This window comes from Anopheles nili, chromosome 2 (genome assembly GCF_943737925.1).
Source record: "Anopheles nili chromosome 2, idAnoNiliSN_F5_01, whole genome shotgun sequence".
NCBI classification, from domain to species: domain Eukaryota; kingdom Metazoa; phylum Arthropoda; class Insecta; order Diptera; family Culicidae; genus Anopheles; species Anopheles nili.
This window is the reverse complement of record NC_071291.1, coordinates 50,188,362-50,204,596: the sequence shown is the minus strand read 5'-3', so window position 1 is coordinate 50,204,596 and position 16,235 is coordinate 50,188,362. Positions and strand designations below refer to the sequence as shown.

The 16,235-nt window shown below is 35.1% G+C and overlaps 2 protein-coding genes across 3 annotated transcripts in view; one reads left to right on the top strand and one right to left on the bottom strand.

Annotated features, from left to right (window-relative positions):
* Positions 1 to 237: 237 nt before the first annotated feature.
* Positions 238 to 16,235, top strand: part of LOC128725255 (uncharacterized) — a 59,591-nt gene continuing 43,593 nt past the window's right edge. The window contains exon 1 of the mRNA XM_053818987.1: positions 238 to 1,821. Within this exon, the coding sequence (XP_053674962.1) occupies positions 238 to 1,821 (1,584 nt within the window). The remainder of the gene's footprint in view (positions 1,822 to 16,235) is intronic.
* LOC128721001 (protein snakeskin) lies at positions 4,000 to 6,063 on the bottom strand. 2 transcript variants are annotated; one of them, XM_053814703.1, is made up of 4 exons: positions 6,039 to 6,063; positions 5,774 to 5,944; positions 4,545 to 4,871; positions 4,000 to 4,469 (listed from the first exon to the last, which is right to left on the bottom strand). In XM_053814703.1, exons 2-4 carry the CDS (start codon positions 5,822 to 5,824, stop codon positions 4,374 to 4,376), a joined length of 474 nt encoding a protein of 157 aa, XP_053670678.1. In that variant the 5' UTR covers positions 5,825 to 5,944; positions 6,039 to 6,063; the 3' UTR covers positions 4,000 to 4,373. The 2 variants fall into 2 exon arrangements, with proteins under 2 accessions (XP_053670678.1, XP_053670677.1); XM_053814702.1 differs by lacking the exon at positions 6,039 to 6,063 and having other exon boundaries at positions 5,774 to 5,980.

Sequence of the window (16,235 nt, the reverse complement as noted above, 5' to 3'; positions counted from 1 at the left end):
GCTGATGGTTGGTGTTGTTCAACGGTCAAGTGAAATTGATCACCTCAGATAGTTAACACAATTTTTCCGTGGAATATGGAATTGTAATATTGTTTGTACCTCCCGGGAACTAGTATTTGATGTTAGTTGGGAAAATTTTTAGCACACAGGACTAATAAAGTTGATTACGTGCGTGTTCTGACAGAAAAATCGGATACTGCAACACTGCAGTGGTGGCAAAAGTGAAGGTGGTCAAGTATGTTGAAAATGATGAATCGTACGAAAAAGCACCACGGCGGCCAGCGCAACAAGGATGCCAAGGTAAACCGGCATGAAGTGAGCGCGGGTGCTAACGTGGGTCCGGTGAAGCCATCTTTGGCGTCAATGGCTCCACAACCCGCATCTATCCCGCCAGTTCAATCAACGACCGCGAGTGCCGGAAGTAGCGGAGGTGGCCGTATGAAAAAAAAGGTGAAACAACTGTCTGCTAATAAAAAACCAAATGATGTTGAAAGAGGTGTCGGTGGATGTAGTGATGATCGAGGGACGGTTACACCGGCGCTGCGGAGTGTCTCACGAGACTCTCGCTCTTCTAGCAGTAATAAAGCCGGTGGCTTGGCCTCGTTCTCCGAGCAGCTAGTTGCACCGAAAATGGAGCGATCTAATAGCTTCTTTCTAACGCGCAAGCTCTCAAGCCTATACAACAAGCTGAGCGGAAGTCGTGAAAATGTGTCCTCCAATAACGTGGCTTCCCAGGATGTTGGCGTAGAAACACAATCGCAGCCTTTTCCGTTTGTACGCAGTCGTAGCATGTCCTCAATACAGTTAAAACGTGCTTATCGACGAAGTCAGAACGAATCCACACTACAAAACCTGCAAGAGGATGCCATACTGGAGCGATCGGAGAGTACTGAAGAAACTACCATGACGACTGAAACTAACGATCAAGCAATCCATCAGACCACACCAGTGATTGCCACAGATTCGGAATGCATAGCAACGCCACTTCCTAGGTTCGAACGATCAAACAGTATTCTCGCTTCTATAAGACGCAAGATCAGTTTTCGCTCCGAAAGACGTTCTTCTACGGTGTCAAATTGGAGCACTTCTCTTCAAAACTTACGCCAGGAAGATTTTATGATCAGCTACGATGATCTTAGTTTCATTGATTACGACCAGTTCAACAGCTATGAGGCTAGCTTGCTGAAACGACAAGCCGGTCGCTCTGTAGGATTCCAGACTGAAGACTTACCAAACACAAATGGTTTAAGATCCTACGATCAACAGCACGAGGTGCGTTCGAGGACTTTGCAAGATCAGGCAAATCCTGTGGTAGTGGAAGCAACTAACAATGGTGTTATTCGACGTAAACGAAAAAATGACACCCTACTGCGCACGACACTCACACGAAAAAGCATGGATGTAGAAAGTAACCTGGATCGGGATAAGAACGTTTACCGCAACAGCCTTGATGCGGAAAAGCTGCTGTATATTAGCAAAATAAACAGGAAATCCTTTCGATGGAGTACAGATGTTGAACGAGACGTGGTAGCTTTGGATCTGGAAAATGTAGACTTAGCGATGGTCCAAATGTTGAATGGGGTGGCTGTAAGCCGTCAAACGTCGCCCCCAGCATTTGATGAGTGTGATAGTGGAATGATTGATGGGAGTGAAAGTGCTAAATTGTGCGTAAATGAAGGGGATGTTGGGGATCGAGTAATTGCAAGAAGTAGCGTTGGTTACGTGAGTCGCAGTGAAAGCCTCAAAAGATCCCGATCGTATAGTGGTGAAAAGTGTATTGCCTTTCAGGAAGGATTTAGCCGTTCTACAAAACCAATGCAGGTAACTAGCCACAAATGATTTTGTTTAATATTTTTTTAGTATCGTAAAGTGATAATTCAGTTAACTTGTTTCTACGAGCACAATGCAGATGCATCGCTTGGTTATATTTGCACTGCGGTGAAGACCATTAAGCCACATAGAAACGAACCCTTTGGAGTCATACAATGATCGAAATGTTGATCAAAAAATTACAGTTGCTTTACATCTCATGTTGTGGGTTGCGATCTCAAGCTCTTTTCCGATAATTAGTTTCAATTATTATCCAAGGTTTAATATCAAATTTTTCTACACGATCTAAACCTGTTTGATTGTTACTTGTGTTTCAAAACAGTCTAATCATTGATAGTTATTTCGTTGGAGCGATTACTGTTCATACTCGAACTGTTTTTTTGTATGGTTCGAACTTTTATATTCTTTTTTTAATAAATATTCCTTCCTCCTTTTAGTAATTATTTTATTCATTCGTCCTATTACTTATCCAGCCTATCATTTCCAACAAACGATGGTATCGGGTTCGAATATCGATTGAGCCTCTCTCGATCGCAGGACTGATTATCCTACGTACAAAAATTCAAGTCATAGAAGACTTTAGCAAGGCAGGCTTTAAGCGTACACTGCAAAGCTCAAACGAAGCCTGCATAAATAAATATAGAGAATAGCAGACACTGCATCAATGTTTAGCATGCATTTTGGACAAAGCAAATGCGTTAAGCGACTATTTCTCAATGTGAATCGTTCGCGCCACTTCTATAAAAGAACTTTGCTTTCTGGATCGGCTGGTATCATTCTAATAGCATAACGAGTTCCCCAAAACGTTGCGACCGGTGCCGCGTGCTACCATTAATGGTGAGTGTAGATAGTAAATTTAGAGCTCAATGTACTCAGTGTGGTGATATATGCAAAGGATCGGATTGAACCAAATACCTGAATGATAGGCTGTACAACTATTTGAGATCAACTGTTATGTAAATATCGTCTAGCTACAAAAGTACAAGTCCGCGTAATGGCCGTTTAAGAACACCTACTAGTCACAGCTCCTTCTTTTTTCTATAATCCTTATCGAATTGGGACTGCCTTGTCAGGGTTACTTGACTTGAATTTTCGCTTAGTTGGATAATCCGTCCTTACGTGCAAGTTCAACCAAAGATTTTCTTCACAGGTTTCATCAATGCAGCCGAAACGTTAAAAAAAACAATTTAGTCAAATCAATCAGCCCATTTCTTTCTATAGCAAGTAACCTGAGTTATGAGAATATTCCTTTGCTCCTTGTAACTAATGGTAACACATATCATATTGTGACGATGAACTTATGTTTTTTTTATTGAATGACCCTTCTCCGTCAACTTTTAAAACGAGCAAAGGATACATTTTTAAATCATTCTTTCAAATGGCAAAAACCTATTGAAAATAAAGTCAATCTTCAAATTTGTTAACATATCGCTAATATGCAATGTTTATTTCATATTGTTATCCAATTGGACTCGTTATATGAAATGTACTTAATATAAGTACAGCTATCATATGCTTATAATACTAATTTATTACTTACCAGGCGCTACAACCGCTTTGCGGTCTTGGCCTGCTCCAAGAGAAACCGGAACCGCTCGCGGTCGAGCGCAGTCGTCTGCCATTCTAATGACATGACCAGCCCACCGGAGTCTGGCGAGTCTAATTCGTTGCACGACAGTGAGGCTATCGTACAGTTCGTAGAGCTCGTCATTGTATCGGCTCCTCCATTGTCTTTCCGCACACATGGGGCCAAAGATCCTTCTGAGTATCTTCCTCTCGAACGCAGCTAAGAGGATTTCGTCAGCTTTTGACAAGGCCCATGTCTCAGTGGCGTATGTGAGTACTGGAACTATAAATATTTTATATAGTTCCAGCTTCAGCCGTCGATACAGGTATTTTGATTGGCTCAGTTTCAGGCTGTAGTATGACCGGTATACTGCCAGCACTCTTGCGCGTAAATCAACTTCTATGCTACTGTTGGCGCTGCCTTTTGACCCAAGATACGTGAAGTTTTGGACAACTTCAAAGGATCGCTCACCCAATAGTACATCGCATTAGTATTTGTTAGCAGGGCCGCTGACTGTGCCATGAATATATTAGTCTCTGTTTTTTCTCAATGAAATTGTGATTTTATTGAAAAACAATACTTTCTATGATGGAACTATAATAATTGCATTCATTGCAATACTCATTGATGTTATGGATTGGTTTCTTTTTATTTTATTGATGTATCAATGGCAAAAAATGTTTTTATACGGCATTGGTCCGTAGAACGAGCTGAACATAACGACCATTGAAGAACCATTATTGAACATTATTGGACAGAGGCTGAAATAGTAGATTATATAGCACTATAGCGTTGGTTAAATATTGTGCGATGGGTTGAGTTCTGCGCATGTTGACTTTTCTAATCCTCCGTTATATTACAAAGGACAATCATTAAAATGAAGATTAAAATTAAACCTTAGTCTCGCTTACTGTACGTGAACTAGAACTAGAATCTAAACAATGTCGGCAATATTCATTCATGAATTTGGTGTTAATTATGCGTATTTAGTGTAGTGAATAAAGGCAAGTACAGTGTCAGCGAGATAGAGGGCACCGTTAATAACACACAGTGCCCCTAGAGCCAGTCCAGCCTGAAAATTGTGATAATTTATTGTTTAGTCAGCCGCATTTTCAATGCAGGTAATTTTAGTAATCGATAAACCTACCGTTCGCTCAGACGTAATGTTTTCAAAATCATGCTCTGCCAGGTAACCATGCCAATAGTGAAGGGCCGTTCCACCGACAGCTACCCACATGAATGTTCCTACCACATTCATGATAGTATCAGAAAGCTCATACTTGTGCTTGGTGGTACCGAATCCGAATGTGATCAATTGAACGCCGGTGTAAATAATAAAGCCGACAAACACTCCGGACGCAACAATTTCTGCATCTGGGCTTTTTTCCTCGTTCAGGTTCCATGTGCCACCAATTCCAAGAAAGTCTCCTCCATATCCCGTTCGATAGATGATCAGTACAACAATGTTAATGATCTATATGTTAAAAAACGAGAAGATTACAAAATTGTTCTTGCGGGCTGACTGCGTAGGTTGTAGTCAATTATTCTCATTGTAAGTTGAGCTAATAACGTTTTGCGCACATAAATGCGAAATAAATTGCACTGATTTTATAGTTGTCTTTTCTCTTAAACTGCAACGCTCAGTATAAACTAATTCCATGCCAAGAATTCGTATGATGAAAGGCGAACATGAGTACTGTTTTGTAGTTGTGTAGCGCATTGCTTATCTTATCGGATATGCCAATATCGCAAAAGATAGAGCTGCTTTTCAGAGAAATTTACTTTTAGTCACCTCTTCAGAGAATAATTGATGGATGCAATGTGTAAGAAATCGCAAGCATTATACAAATCTCTACTACTCTGATCTCGTATCAAATTGACATTACTTTATAACATCTTATAATGATAACTATATGTGCTTTACATACTTGTTCGAAGTGTACTGCTTAGATGAAAACCTACTGAGGCTACACCAAGGGTGACCTCGGCTCTCGTTTTCGTTCAAATGTGACTGTTATCACCAGGGTGTGGTCTACTTCTTTTTCTTTAAATAGCAGTTTTATCATGCTGAGCTCGCTCACACGTCGTTTGCGTTGCCACTCAATGAAGAAACACATGAAGTTTGATGAGTAACCATTACCATTTACCATTTTACCTCTACTGATGGCATTTGAACGATCTTTTATGCAACATGCTATTGATCAAACTAATATATAAAAAGCTTTTATATGCAAGGATCATACTGTTCAATATTAAGTTGCTTATAATTTATATAAGAGTCAAATACTCTTAGTGAGGACATCCATCGTGCAATGTTCTTACAATTATATATGGCGACTAACAAATATGGGACACATGGTAACTATTTTTGCTTACCACTTTAAACACCTTTATGAAAATAGAACCGATTGTTTCCGCAGACACCATTTTAACGATTTGGATTGATATCCGATTGAAGCTATTCACTACAGGAAATTCCACTCGTTGAAGCGTAGGGTCGGCTTCGCGAATTCGTTAGCTGATCTCTAGTTTACACTGGTTTTATTCCTAATGGACGGTAAAAGGTGTACAGACACTATTGAGCAAGTGTTTTCAGGTTTCACTGGCAAACATATGGAGCAGATGTTACCTGCTTACGTACCTTCTGTAGGATGACACGATCGAATCGACTCTGAGGGACGAGTTACATGCGTAACCACATTTCGGCTCTCGATATCAGAATTCACCACGGAAAAAAACTCTTATCAGGGAATGGGCTTACAGCAAAGATTAGATAAGTGGAAATATTCTCTTCGAGTGGCAGTACCCGTATGAGTAATAGGGTGGATACTAGTGAGAGTGTGTAAGCACTGGAACAAAACGCTGATGGAGTAAATAAGAACTTTTCCTTCATGGTTAATGCTCAACGAACGCGAGGTGCTATTTAATCAATTTTGAGAAGTTTTTAAAAATTACTTGGAATATATTTTTATCGATACACATAAGATTAATTGAGTCATAAAATAAAATAGTGATATATTTTAAGAAAATATCAGGCAGTATGTAACTAAAGCTTAAAATTATCTACAAATCATTATTGACTGGCTTGTTGGAAACGATTATTTAACAATTCTCGTATGTTATAACGCTCGTTGTTTGACTACGCAGTTAAAATTTTTATATTTAAAATAAAAACAGGTTATAATAAATTGTTTTTGGTATAAACATATATGTCCATAAAAATATTTGCTGTAATATTACCGTTTGGCTGCCAGCATGCTTCTACGTAATTGGAGTTCGAGTTTCGAACCTAACTTTTGATCCAGAATAGAAGAGTTTTTAGGCAACTTCATTGGTGCGCTCCCTTATCTATACATGATCCCTGCGTAGAATTTTTGTTAGATACATTTGTTAGCAAGGCTGTGGATGGTGCCACCATCCTTTTAGTTGCCAGCCACTATGGAGCGGCCTCGAACAAACCGCGGTCATAACTATATTTTCATAGAAATACCTAAAACGCTTACGCTCAAATCATACTGAAAATAGTTTGTTTACACATAATTTGTGTTTTGAAATTTTAGACTTCCAGATGATGCCACTGTGCTCGTTGTTTTATCATTTTTTCAAGAATTACAGGGTAATCAATATATGAAGTCATGTTAAAAGTGATTAATTTAGAGTAAAATAACAATCTTGCTACTCATAAAGTATTTAATAAGTTTCAAAACCGTTTCTAAATTATAAGTTATTTTGAATAATAAATTTATTATTTTGAAAGTAATATTTAATGCGATTTTATATTATTATTGATAATTTTTTCTTTAATTTTAATATTTTTGTATTAAACAACACAAAATTGTTAAAAACACTAAATAATTAGAAAAAGGCATTGCTTCTCATATAGTTTAAATCCCAAATTTATCTTCTAAACTATTTTTTGATCTCTATATGCAGGTTCATTTACAAGTAAGTCTTTATCTTAGATAATATGTTGGTTCCCTTTGATGAAAAAATGCCATCAATTCATCCAAAATAACGTAACAGATATCCAAATTAACAACACATAACCAACAACAATCCAAATTTTTGACAACGTAACAGATAGCCAACAACATCAAAATTGGTATAAAAATAATTATTTTCAGTACAATTCACTGGCTTTATTAAAATACAAATAAAAACAAATTAATCGAAATCACCAATTTAATCTAAGTAATATGGATAATTCAATCTAAATTTAATCTTTCACCAGAACAGCAAAACAGCAAAACGAGCTTATTCTTGGAAAAAAAGAATTCAGAACGCATAGCACTCAAATAGTGCCCACTAAATTGAATTCCCTAGATGATTTTCGTGAATGTCTAATCCTGTCAATCTTAAAATATTATTGGCATGTATTTATTGCTTGTTCTCTCAAATAAAAAATTGGAACAGAAGAATGTAACATAATATCTCCTGCAGAAGTTGCTAATACTTGCTGTACTATAACTGGACTTTCATATCAGATGTACAGCTGTAATAACAGATTGTACGAGGCTGGACAGCAACACTTAATTTTTTCAAGGTCTATGGTTAATTTGGAATTTATTTTGAAAAAAACTTGGGATACCAATAGAAAACATTTTTGCAATTCAAGGTGTCAACTGGTTATGCCGCAAAACTAAGGCAGTTTTCTTCAAAATAAAGAATAATATGTGCAAATCTATAATGCGCTTTGAAGATATGGTCAGTCAGTTTTAGTCTCTACAGATTCAGATCTGTATCTTATTACAGTTATTTTTTCCGAGATATGTTTACCTATACTTGATCAATATTATTGGTGTGATTATTTGTGATTTAAAGATTCACAAAGTTTACCTTATAGATGGGAAAGGTGAAAAATGTTGCCTCTTTTGGTTCTTAACAATTAGTAATTTAATATACCGCGTATTTTCAAAGATTTGGTTAATCTCATGTTAGCTACCGACTAGGCGCCTCCATCTCAAATCTTGTAACGAAAAAATGCTTGTGGAAAGCGAGGCTGTCTCTGGCTGAATCGGAAACCTTCAAAAATGAATAGTTTGATACTTAAGGTTCAACATATATTTTATCTGGCAATACGACTTTTTAAGCATTTTTTTAATTGATTACCAAAGTTGAAAAAAAGTATTTTTTCCATATTTTTTGACATATTTTGCTTTAAAACCCATATTAAGGATCATCATCGACATGTTTTGGCCTCATTATAAGAAATAATACATAAAATCTTTCGAAATGATATATGTAACATATTTTTATGACAAAAACTAATGATTTTATCGGTATCGAAAAATGTACCATCGGAACGTTGTTTTTGAAGCATTTTAAACAACTTTTTTGACTTTAGTGCTTTATATCTCAGCAACCAGATTTTTTACAAACCAACAATTTTAGAATTCTCTTATAACCTTGGGTGCCAAGCGTTTTTTAGGAAAGTGCACAAAATGCTACGATTCTAGCGATTCTTGCTTATACGTCAGAGCCACGGTTGCACCGGCTCTAATTCTTCACGTTCTACGTTTGTGATGAATTTTTTCCTTTTTTTGCGTTCATTCGTATTTCTGTTTGGTCATCAATGTGATAAGTGGGAATAATAGCTGTTCTAAATATTCAAAAATTGCATTTTAAAATTAATCATTGTTGCCGTCACCCAAATATGGGTGGCATGGCACATGGAAAATTTGCCGTCAGTCACTTTTTGACATGGCACGCAAGGTGTTAATGAAAATGTTTTCTGTCGAATGGTTCATAAATCGCAACAATCGTACATGGTCGATTTTTTGCTTTTTTGACCGCGCCTGTCCCAACGTGCCCCGTATGCAGGATTGACTATCCAGCTACGTTAAAATAACATGTCATAGAAATCCTTAGCTAAGCTTAGTAGGGCAGGCCGCGACCGTACACCGATTAAAAAGAAGAAGAAGCCATTGATAATAAGAAAAAGAAGAAGTGCCACACTTCCAATGATGAATGAGGGTCTGCTCCAGTGCAATGGGTTAATAATAGATTGGTACACGCATGTACCAATTTACCTACAAGAAAGTAGAATTGAGAATGTAAAAACTGAGTTTCCTCTACTCTCGGATAGTTATTTGTTGAACCCTAATGAGAAAACATGTCGAATAAGAACACAATAGCATGTATAAGTACGTAGGAAAGACTTATACATATTTTTATATTTTGTTTAAATATGTTACAAACTAAAAGTGGAAAATTTGAATGTACCTCGCTCTGAATGCCACTTTGAATTCTTTACTAGCTTTCATTAGGCAAACTTTTCTGGTATGTGCATCACGAAATATTTATCAATGTTGCTATTCTGTTATCATTAAAAGGTCAGATATGTCTTTGACGGTCTTACTTTTGCATGAAAAATGATGGTGCTAAAAAGATACCTCACATTAAATGAAGATAAAGTTGAATATTTTGCAAATTTGATCACGAACTCACGAATATAATCACTTAAGAGTAATTGACGAGGGTTCGTCTGGAAGCAAAATATAAAATCTACAACTACGTTAACCACATTCAAACCTTTCAAACCTTTTTGTTCCAATGATGATTTGCATTTCTAGAAACACGGCATCGATTTTTTCTTGCGGTTTATTCTCAGGCATCGAATCTCTGGCACAAAAGCATCGAAAATCTGTTGAATATTTATACAAATCAATACCTTTGCTTACAGACGGCATTTTTGCATAGCTGAGTAAATGTTTGTCTTGGAAAAGCCTGAATAAAGCGCTTGAAACTCTCTGGATTATTATGTTTTTTTTTTTATAAGTGCTGGTCTGCACCATCTGATATATGATGATTTTGTTTTGTTGATTTTAGATTGTTGTTCAGTTTAAATTATTAGTAATAATTATTAATGAATCTATTAGAAGATATTGCACATCAAGTATTGGGTAAAATAGCAATCAAGCTATCACTTTGATCTCACAATGTTTTCAATTCCAATCTGTTATTTTCAATATACAGGTGTAGTAGGAAGATGAAACGAAAAAAGAGGAAAAAGAAAACTGTTTTGAAAATTATAACTAATACTCGATTACCTTGAATACCCAAAAAGAGTTAATGGAGACAACAAAGTTTATCCCTGTAACCATTTTCGTTGTAAATACACTAAATTGTTCAAAAATACAAATTACAATCCTCGAGTATGATATTTTTTTGCGTTTTACGCATTTTACATTTTACTATCTCTTTGAGCTCATTTCCCTCGGTGGCTAACAAAATTTATCCTGTTTTAGAGTAAAATCTTTTAGGTACTGTAGGATAAAATGATCGAACAATTTAACACAATGATGGATACGATCGATGGGATCACACTATACCACTCTTCGGCGTTATTCAGCCAGTTGAGTTTAAAAGATTTTGTAGAGTGCGTAGCAACAATTCTTCCAAAGCGGAATTTTGAGGCCTATCGCTCAGTAATTTTCGCTGTACTTGTCATCTTCAGATGCTGCTCACTAAATGACAAGCATTCAGCGTTAAAAGAGATTTAGGATATTTATATATTTATTTGTTTTACATATAAGTTCAACAGATGAACATCTTAAAGAACCTCTATTCAATATGACGCTCTATTACCCCATACTAAACAGTAAACTCTTTTTATTGTCTATGGTACTCCCGGTGAAATCCAACTGAATCCCGCATCTATTGTATACTGTGCACATAGCAGTCAATGGAAAGAGGAATTTACAATTAAGTAAATGCAACCTGCAGTCCATGAGTCACCTTCGAGTATTCAATTGTGCTACTCGTCCACTTTTATAACTAAGAATATTACTTAGCAGCAACTGGTTTGCTGTTTTCAGCTTTAGCGCATCTTTCTACCAATATGGGCTCGGCCACATGCTGCTTAAGAGCATCAGTATAATGTTATCAGGGCTGCAAAAGAAGAAGTTGATGTGCGTGTGTCTTTATGTCCATCTATGATGCAATGTCTGTCAAAAATCATTGAGTTTTAGCTTCTACCGTTGCTGTCCCTCCTACACCTGCTGAACATACACATTGTTGGATTTCGATGCTGTTGTCGATTTTTTTCCAGTTTTTTCCCAATATCTATCATACCGTCTTGTCAGGGGACGAACATCTCATTAAATTCGTTCCCGCTACAATACAAACTGGGTAGCACTGTCAAAAAAAACTGATCACCCGCAGTTCTGTAGGTCGTTGACGCGTACCGCTTAGCTTTTCCTACAGGCCTTCAACTGATCAAGGCGTTCATCGATTTTGAAACCTTTTCCAAATTCCTTTCGTGGTTCTAACGGACATTTCAGATTGTTGGCCTTAACACTTAATTCTGCGGAACGCTAGCCAACACCCACAGAAACTATTCCTTTATCTGTGTAGTACCGTATACCGCGCTTTACCAAAACACCGTGTCCGTGCACCAAAATGAGTAATCCTGACTCCGTCCATGATTCTTGACCCTTTTCTTCTCACTTCTTATTGTTTTAGTTGATTTTAATGGCTTTCATTTTGACTAACATTCCGTCAATATAAAACTATATAAATCGTACCATCAAGTTGCAGGAAAAGAGTTGTTTTTGTTGGTGCTACGGTTCAAGTAACCTGTAGAGTAGCATATAAACATTGCACTAAGAGGCAGCCCGGAATAAACCGCGGTCATAACAAAACTAAGCATTATTTGATGTTTTGGACATCCAGAGGGCGCCACTGTGCACAGTTTTTCCTTATTTCAAGTGCACTTTGTATCAATCCCTATAGGTGACAGTGTTATTAACAACGATTTTTGATTTGAATTTGAATCCTAAACATGTTGAACGCTTTAATCATCTCAAAAATACCAAAAAAAAAACTAAAAAAAAATGTGCTTAAAAAAAATTTGCATGAGATTATTTGTATGTCATGTTATGTTCTCTCATTTTTGTTAAATTAATTATATTTTTGTACTTAATATTCAAATTCTAACAAAGTAAAGGTTCGCATAGGTTATTATATTATGTACTTCGTCCATGCACTGTATCTAACTCAAGTTCAATTATTAAATAAATGCACATCCACCTTACAATCGCAATTGTCGTTAAGCGCATGTCGTTTTACCACGTTGTTACTTGATATTTTAGCTTATTCATAATCACGGTTAAGCTAAAGTCAGTTTTAGTCAGCAAAAAAACAGTTTATGAGAATTTGTTTTACTTTTTTAACATAAATTCCTTTTATATTACGATTTCCAAAAAAAGTTATAAGAGACCTTCCCTCTTAAATCCGTCAAGCTGTGATTTAAAAATAAAACAAACTTTGATTGAAATGTTAATTTGTACGGAAAAAATAATCAATCAAAAGATATTAATAGCTTCAATCTTAGTAGCTAAATTTCATATTATTATGTTTCTACTCCGTAATATCCATATTTGACGGTACAATAAAATATTCTCGTTAGTGTTTGCTAAAGAAAAAAATCATTACTTTTCTGAAGCGTTCACCTTGCCAATATATCTGCTTCTTTCCTATGAAAATTGGATTACTACAAGTTTATAGTCCTATTTCTTGTAGTTCGATTTATCCATATCTTACTGACATCTAGTGCCTGTAACAGCAGAGTAAATGTATATATATATATATATATATATATATATATATATATATATATATATATATATATGTATATATATATATACATATATATATATATATATATATATATATATATATATATATATATATATATATATATATATATATATATATATATATATATATATATATATATATATATATATATATATATATATATATATATATATATATATATATATATATATATATATATATATATATATATATATATATATATATATTATTTGTATTATTTATATTAATTTGCAACAAAAAGGTAGTATGTTAGATCTCCAAAGCAACCCAGATAAGTTACAAAACAGCTAGGATATCAATTCAATCATATAAATTTTTATAGTGGTATAGGATGAGTTATTAAAAAAAGCAAAGAAAATTCATTCTGTTTGATGAAGTCAATATTCTTTTAAAGTCAAATTTTTCTGCACCCTACTCTGAAGATCTTTGCATAACAATAGTGTAAATGTATATGTCAATATTGCAAAATTTTCAATAGAATGTTAAAAAAATACTTTTTATTAATTGAATAATTTACATTTGAGGCATTAATACTTATAAAAAGTTCAGTGCTTTAATGGTACGGCTCTTTCTCGTCAATACTGTACAGTCATGTTCGCTATGTTTGGTATGGCGCTATGTACAAAGCGTATACCAAAAAATTTCAAATCCATTTTTACATATTTGCGATTTGAAGTGGGTCCGGAGCGTATCACCATTTCATAAGTATATGTATTTTAAGAGAAAATGGGAAATAAACAATTTGAAACATTTTTGTTTTTGATTAAGAAATTTGAATTTTTGTTTTATTTTTATTTAAAAGAAGACTAATTTATGTCTCTAATAACATATCAGATTTAACATAAGCGAATAAAAAAATGGGACTTATGACCGCCATTGCCGCAATGGTAATAGTGAGTTAACAAACAATAGGGAAGGATGAGCAATGGCTATAAGTACTGATGATAATCGAAAATGGTTATACGATACGATCGTTTGTTTGTGCCACACGCTAACGCTTCGGCTATCGAGCGCCCCACATTCAAAACTACAGAAAATTTAATAAAATAGCAATCCTGCCTCTTTCCCAAAACAACTACTCGTTAGATGAATGATAAGGCATTTTCCTCTAACTACGAAATTTCATTCGGTAAATCAGTATGTGCGGTAAATATGTGCCAGATGCTTACCATGCTTTAAGGGCTTCTTATCTGAGAGATGTTATATTTAAACAATTTCAATGCGATGTACTTACTGCTTCAGCTAAATTTAGCTTTCTCCTCGGTTACGCTAATTCTTTACAAGCATCTGTTTATACTAATACAGTAGCTTTCTCTTTTAATTGGTAACTCTATTTCCAGATCACAATAATTTAATTTATATTTAAAGCACAACATCCAAAGCATGAACAGATCTATAGTAAAACATGTATAGTTAAATCGTGTGTCATTTGAATTTTAATTGGTATATACATACCACGTTACACGTGTTTTGCAGCCATTTAAACACATAATATGAGGGTCGGAATAGCGATAGCGAAAGCGTAAGCGTGCGGCACAAACACAACATGGAGTGCGGTTCGAATCTCGACTGAGCCTGTCCCGTACGCAGGATTGAGTATTCAGCTACGTGAAAATTTCAAATCATAGAAAGACTTAGCAAAACAGGCCTTGGCCATACACCGCAATTGAAGAAAAAAACACATTATATAATATACCATCTCAAATAACGATAAATTGTAACAATGTCAATGAAATAGGGTATGATGTAATAGAAAAAGTAAAGGGTTTTCCACGTATTTTGCAACCAAACTCATCCTAAAGCACGACACGCTGACGCTGCGTCTATCGAGCCCCTGTAATTTTTGCATAAAGAATGTCAAATAGCTTTGATCTAAGCAATATTTGTAACGTTCAACGGAAACGAGACATCAGTTCGTTTTGAAGCGATTTTACATATTACCCTCATCGCGATTCGATACTATCATCGTGACTTCATTTTATGAGAAAGCTTACGTCAGAGAGATCTAAATGCTGGTGAAAAGAAAACAAACCTTTATAACTTCGGCGTTTCCTTACCTTTCGCGACTTCTCGCGCTTACGCCCGCTGTCTTTTCCTTATTCTTGTTAAATCCGGGGATAATGTTGTTCAAGCATAGTGAGCTACGTATTTTCATACCAACAAACATGTTTCCAACCGTTTTTTGATCTCTTTTGTCTGCGCTTCGAGGTGTCACAGTTAAAAAGGTTTTTCCACAGTAGACGATTCAGATTTGTCGTTATGAATGTTGTTCGTGTGTTTGCTTAGTCGTAGGAGGAATAAAGGAGAAACTGAAACAAAAAACAAATCTTCTTCCACGATGTTATGTTTGATATTGTTTGAGAAATATTGGATTTTTGTGTTAAAATGTGTTTAAAAAAAATTAATACAGAGCAATACTTATATTACTTATATTTATAACATTTTAAAAATGATTGTGATGTATAGTATGTATTTTAAATATTTCGGCCTTTGACATATTATTTTTTATTTTACCTAATCTTTAGATCGGATTGCTGGTTTGCGATGTATATGTGGTTTGAAAAAAAATAATATGAGCACATTTCTTCCATTTAGGAATGATTTTCATCCACTGCTGGAGCCACTACTGTTTCGGATGGCTTAATGTTTTTGCTATGGTCAATCAATTGAGTATCTTTTTCTTGCTACTCATCCTAGTTACGTTAATACTTCAATGTTGGAAAACGATAATTATGAAGTATTCATTCCTTACAGATGTTGCGTTTCCGCTATATGCGGAGCATAATAGCAAAAGGAAAATAAAACCAAACACCCGATTACGGTTTTAATATTTGCTGTTTCAAATGTGCATTTCATTTAAACACTGTACTAGTAAGGAGCCATAGAAAGATAGCAAGTCGAACTAGTTTATATGGTTAGCGGGGATTTTTTGACAATGTCCTCTTTATAACTAATAGAATAGGTTTGAAAAAATTTACCATGTTTAAAACTTGCTATAAAAATGTTACATGACGAACTAAACTTAGTATTAAATAATACTACTTAAGAATTCATGGCATTCACGTATGCTCAAATTACTATTTGCTGCAAGTTCAACTTGGTTTTTGCTAACATTTTGTCTTTTTTTGTTTTAATATGATTTATTTCTGTCCGCGATTTGCAATTATTTGAAAAATAGCACACCAAACATATTAACATGATGAAAATAATATTTTCC

Coding starts and splice junctions, on each gene's coding strand:
- LOC128721001 (XM_053814703.1), bottom strand. CDS start 5,824: ATGGTGTCTGCGGAAACAATCGGTTCTATTTTCATAAAGGTGTTTAAA. Junction 4,872..5,773: donor TCATAAAGGTGTTTAAAGTG/GTAAGCAAAAAT, acceptor TTTAACATATAG/ATCATTAACATTGTTGTACT. Junction 4,470..4,544: donor ACATTACGTCTGAGCGAACG/GTAGGTTTATCG, acceptor CACAATTTTCAG/GCTGGACTGGCTCTAGGGGC.